General features: G+C 49.6%; 1 protein-coding gene across 1 annotated transcript; it reads left to right on the top strand.

The window, feature by feature from the left end:
• Positions 1 to 600: 600 nt before the first annotated feature.
• COL26b_014477 (uncharacterized protein) lies at positions 601 to 1,627 on the top strand (the record flags this gene model as incomplete). Its single annotated transcript, XM_053187048.1, has 2 exons — positions 601 to 824; positions 976 to 1,627. 2 exons carry the CDS (start codon positions 601 to 603, stop codon positions 1,625 to 1,627), a joined length of 876 nt encoding a protein of 291 aa, XP_053029007.1.
• Positions 1,628 to 4,911: the final 3,284 nt, after the last annotated feature.

The raw sequence follows: 4,911 nt of genomic DNA on the forward strand, positions 1-4,911 counted from the left end.
ACTATCGGCTTGGTCGAATATAGAACTTCAATTTCAGTGGGGTTTTTAATCAACCGCAACTTTAAAGTTCCAGTGGGAGTCGCAGCCCGGTCGTCGCGCTGCGCAATCCGGGACTTTGAAGGCTGAGATGCCTATGCAATAATCAGTACCCTGTCCATCTTATGGAAGACTCAATAAAGTCAGCTCTGTGGTGGACAGTGGTGCCCAATATCTTAAAGCCAGCTCAACTAACGGAGAATTTTGATTTAACCAAACTTTAAGGGCCACTGTACTTATTCATGCGAGATCTCAGCGGAAATTACCGACGGCAGGCGGAGCGGGATGGCGCGATCCTATGCAGGCAATTAATTTATTTCCAACTTTATTGTAGAGACGCTCTTCGTCTTCAATTGCCATTCTACTCGGAGTAGGTAACCCTTTAGCGGTGGTCTTGGCGTAAGGAAATGAAGCCTTTGTTAGCTATGCCTTCCTCTGAAACCCAACTTCAGCAAATACTTTTGATGTGCCCCCAACATTAAAATATTCTTTTTCTTTGACTGACCCATCATGGTTTTCCACTGGAAAATAACTTGAGTTAGCACCGTCGAGTCCACAAGCGAGATGTCTTTACAACTCAGAATATTCCTCCTTAGTCTCTTCCTAGCAGTCGCTGCCGGGGCTGGCGATATTTGGAGCAAGTGGAAGAACCACAACGATATTGTCGGTTTCCCTCAACCCCAGGCTTCAGACTATGAGCAAAACAAAACGCGGTTGTTCAAGCCCAGGCTTCACGTTTGGGGCGGATGTCTTCCCTACCCAGCCGTGGACTCACAAGGCTACCTCGGGTGAGTCTTCTCACCCCATCTCCATCTACCTCTTCCGTCCTCTCTTAAGACAAACTCTTCTATCCAAGCGGCGCATTGTAACAAACACGTCCTTTCAAAGGTCTGGACTCAAACCAACAGGCAAGAAAAGCGGCGACTGTTGGGACACCAGTCAATCTGGCCAGATCTACGCGCGAACGGGCTCCAGCCATGGCCGAGATGCCATCATGTACGCCTGGTACGAGCCCAAAGTCCGTTGGGCCAAGGGCAACAGCAACGGCCACAGGCACTACTGGCGCAACGTCGTCGTCTGGCTGACCCAGAATGGATGCGACTTTGACAACGTCGCCGAGCTCGCGATGGCTGGCATGAGCTACTCTATCGACGTCGAGGCCTACGATACCTCGATCTCTGGCAAGACGATCTGGACAGGTGGAGATGGCATGAGTCCCACCGTGACAGATGGGATACATACGCATCCGCTGGTGTCATCATGGGGGAACAAGAACTTGGGTCCGTCGGACGTCGGTCTAGAGGGCACGTTTTCGCAGCCCCTTATCGACTGGGCGTCGCTGAGCCAGCCTGCCCGGGATGCGCTGAACGGCGTCATTTACGAGCACACAAAGGTGCCCTTCAGCGACGCTAACATTCAGGGCGCTCTTGATGCTGCTTACAATGCTGCATTCTACCATGGTCTTGTCTTGGACGACTGCGGTGATGATCGGGAGCCGGCGAACCAAGGCGACGGCAAGAATGAGCCGTTATCAGCTATGAACGATAAGGAAGACGCAGGGAAACTCCGTCTAAGGCGGCGTTTGCGCTAGCTGTAGCTGGATTGCTGCTAGTTTCTTACCCAAGTAATGCACTTATATAATATTAATGACATTGAGTACACCCTGTTAATGACATCGAGTAGGCCTTAAATACTGAGACAGTTACTCAGCACATGGTAGGCGTTCTGACGGTCGCCGCAATTTGCCCCTGTCGACGCAAATGGTATCTCTAAATACAAACAGTACATAGGGAGACAGTCCTTTTTCTGTCACTGCGCCAGCCTGCGTTCAGTTTGACATCGTCGAGCTATCAACATTGACAGGCCCAGACTTGAAGCAAAGATGGAAGAGACACTGATATAGAGACCAAACGTTTACTGTCAAGCCTCGAAGCACGACGGGGAAAGCTTCAATGTTTGATGGCTAACTGTCCTTCCCACTCATGCTTTATTAGTTGACGCTACCACGTCCATGTAGTAACTAATCCTCTGCGCGACTATCTCGGCACCCTGTTCAAGGAGATCGGTGAAGGGGACCCTGTTGATGTTCTTCTCAATATGCCCATAGTATTCCTTCAGTGCGTCCCAGTTTATATTGACCTTGGTGATTCCAGACGCTATCAGTTGTTGGGTGAGATCGTCAGGGAACTTGTTGAATCCATGAAGCGCAAGAATAACACCTCCTTTTGAGGTGACTCGATGAATCTTAGCGAGCCTAATATGTAAATAAGTCATTACGTCAGTAACTCTTGCACACGAAATGTTGAGAATTCACCCAAGTTCATCGACTGTGGCATGCATGCCTTTCGTGAAAACGGACTCTAGGAAAACGGGTCAACCAACCTATCCCACTCCAGAATGATACCTGTCGGTCCGTATTCTCCGTGAACATTTCCGAATGCCGGCGCCAGACTTCCAACAGCCGTGTCAACAAAATTCTGCGCCTCCTCGAGCGTTGTCATCTCTCCACTTAGATCCGCTGTATCCGAGATGCCGTCCTCGCCTCCCTCTATCCGCCCTGGTTCCGCCTCAGTGGCTTTCCCTTTCGAATGACAATACTCGACCCACTCCCTTGTCTTTTCCAAATTGATTGCCTTCGAGTGATGCGACATGTCGACCATGATAGAGTCGAAAGGGAGGTCACAGGCCATTTTCACCATATCCTCATCTTGACAGTGGTCGAGATGCACAGCGATGGGCACAGTAGCCTGCTTGGCTGCTTGGGCAGCTGTATGTACAAGAACACCGTTTGAGAAGGAAATCGACCATGGGAAAAGCTGGATTATGAGAGGTGACCTCTTTCTCTCTGCAGCTCGAACGACCCCTACGATATGCTCCACGTTGTATCTGAAACAATCATGTCAGTAAAGCTTTGCCTCTTTTACAATTGCTCTTGATAATCTGATCATACACTGTTGCAGCAAGGACTCCATAACGTCCTTCGGCTGCTTTGCGCAGGATGTCAAGGGCCTTGTTTGCTTTGAGGATGTTGGACGCGGGCATATTTAGTTCTGGCGTGCAGTAACTTAGGACTCGAAATAGAACAATGCAACAGAATTATTTAAGAACTTTACATTGAATTTCAAATAGTTCAATTTGTCTTGTGCGGGACTGCATTGCTAGGTGATGGGAAGAAACACGGGATGGTAGCCCAAGAACGGTGATCCGAGACTCCTCGCCACTCAATTTGGCCAGGGCACCACTCAGGTAACCACAAGTCAACGACAGCCTTTCTATTCACTCCTAAGGAAATTTTGTCGCAACGTTGTTCGCACTTTGCCAACTCTTTACAAGTGAGTTGTTAACTGTATTGAGTATACCCGTACCGGCCACATGATCGACATGACGCTTCCGAATGGAGCAATTCAATGTTCCCAAATGGAGCAATCAGCAGTGCGGCCTCCCGACATCTTGGCTTTGAGCTGACAGCAAGCATTGCCCTTTCCTGGAAAGTGTTGGGACGCAAATAAGCAACAAGGGAAAACGTGATTTCTCGACACAGTACTGTATCCAATTCAAACAAAGTGTCCTCGGGTCGTAAAATCATGTGAATAAATTGAATGCACCCGTTGATATGGTGATGCTCTGGATGTGTCATTATTACGTCTACCGTCCCGCCCGCCCGAGTTCTGCGAGGAGCTGCGATGCCGGTTGCATGAGGAGTTTGGTCGCCGAGACGTTACACTGCTGGATTGTCCCGTTTCAGGGGGAACAACCGGTGCGGCAGCAGGTACCTTAACCATTTTCAGCTCTGGGCCCGACGATTGCTTGGATAGAGCTCGACCAGTGCTGGAGGGGATGAGTACCAAGCTGTACAGAATCCCTGGGGGCATCGGGTCCGGCTCCAAGGCTAAGATGTGCCATCAGATTCCTGCGGAGGTTCAGATCGCGCTCTGCAATGAGGTAATGGCGTTCGCGGCGAGAGCTGGTTTGAACACTCGAGAAGTGTTCGATGCAATTCAGAATAGCGACGGCTGGAGTTGGATCAATGGAAACCGGATTCCGCACATGTTGGACGGAGACAGCGGGGTCTATTCTGCACTCCCAAACAGTGTAAAGGACTCAGTCAGTATCTACCGCACGAAATTATCGCAACTAATTGAAGCTGACTCGCTCGCAATTTAGTCGATTATCGTCAACCATTCCCGCGTAGTCTCGTTCCCCGTGTTCCTCAGCGCCGCGGCCAAACAAGTATTCGAGGCAGGGATTCACGCGGGATGGACAAAGCAGGATGACTCGACTCTATGGCAGCTCTATCTCTCTCAATACCCCGAGGACACGATTCATCAAATGACCAAACTTGGTTGCACTCTGATAGCCCGCCAAGATATCGTTTCTATCTAGGACGTTATCAACATATACGCTGGCAATCATCTTGCTATATCCGCTGAAACCATAGGCTTCACCGACGCGGTTGGGTGTTACGACCCGTTATGCAGGATAACAGTTAACCGACCGACTTGGGCATCGAGCGGCTAGGACAGAACATTTGTATTGCAGGATCACGGGAACAACAGGGACTCGCTCGGAAACGGAAGAACTACGGTACAAGTCACGTGACGATAAGATAACGATCATATTGGATCAATATGATCCAACACGACTTGGGGGCCGAATGATCATTCTGGATCAGGATGATCCGGATCGACCCAAGGTACAAAGGAACATGTTCAGAGTTAGACTTGTATATAGTATGACCCTGAGCCTGGCCCATGGTCAGACTTCCATAGCTCTTCAGCAATCAACTTAGTATTCATCCTCACGGATACTCTCAGCTTACCTTCACTGCGAATTACTTGTTGAGTCTAAGACTGATCACCTTAGCCTCTGAAGACC

Source organism: Colletotrichum chrysophilum, assembly GCF_026319265.1.
Source record: "Colletotrichum chrysophilum strain AFK26 chromosome Unknown scaffold_418, whole genome shotgun sequence".
NCBI classification, from domain to species: Eukaryota; Fungi; Ascomycota; class Sordariomycetes; order Glomerellales; family Glomerellaceae; genus Colletotrichum; species Colletotrichum chrysophilum.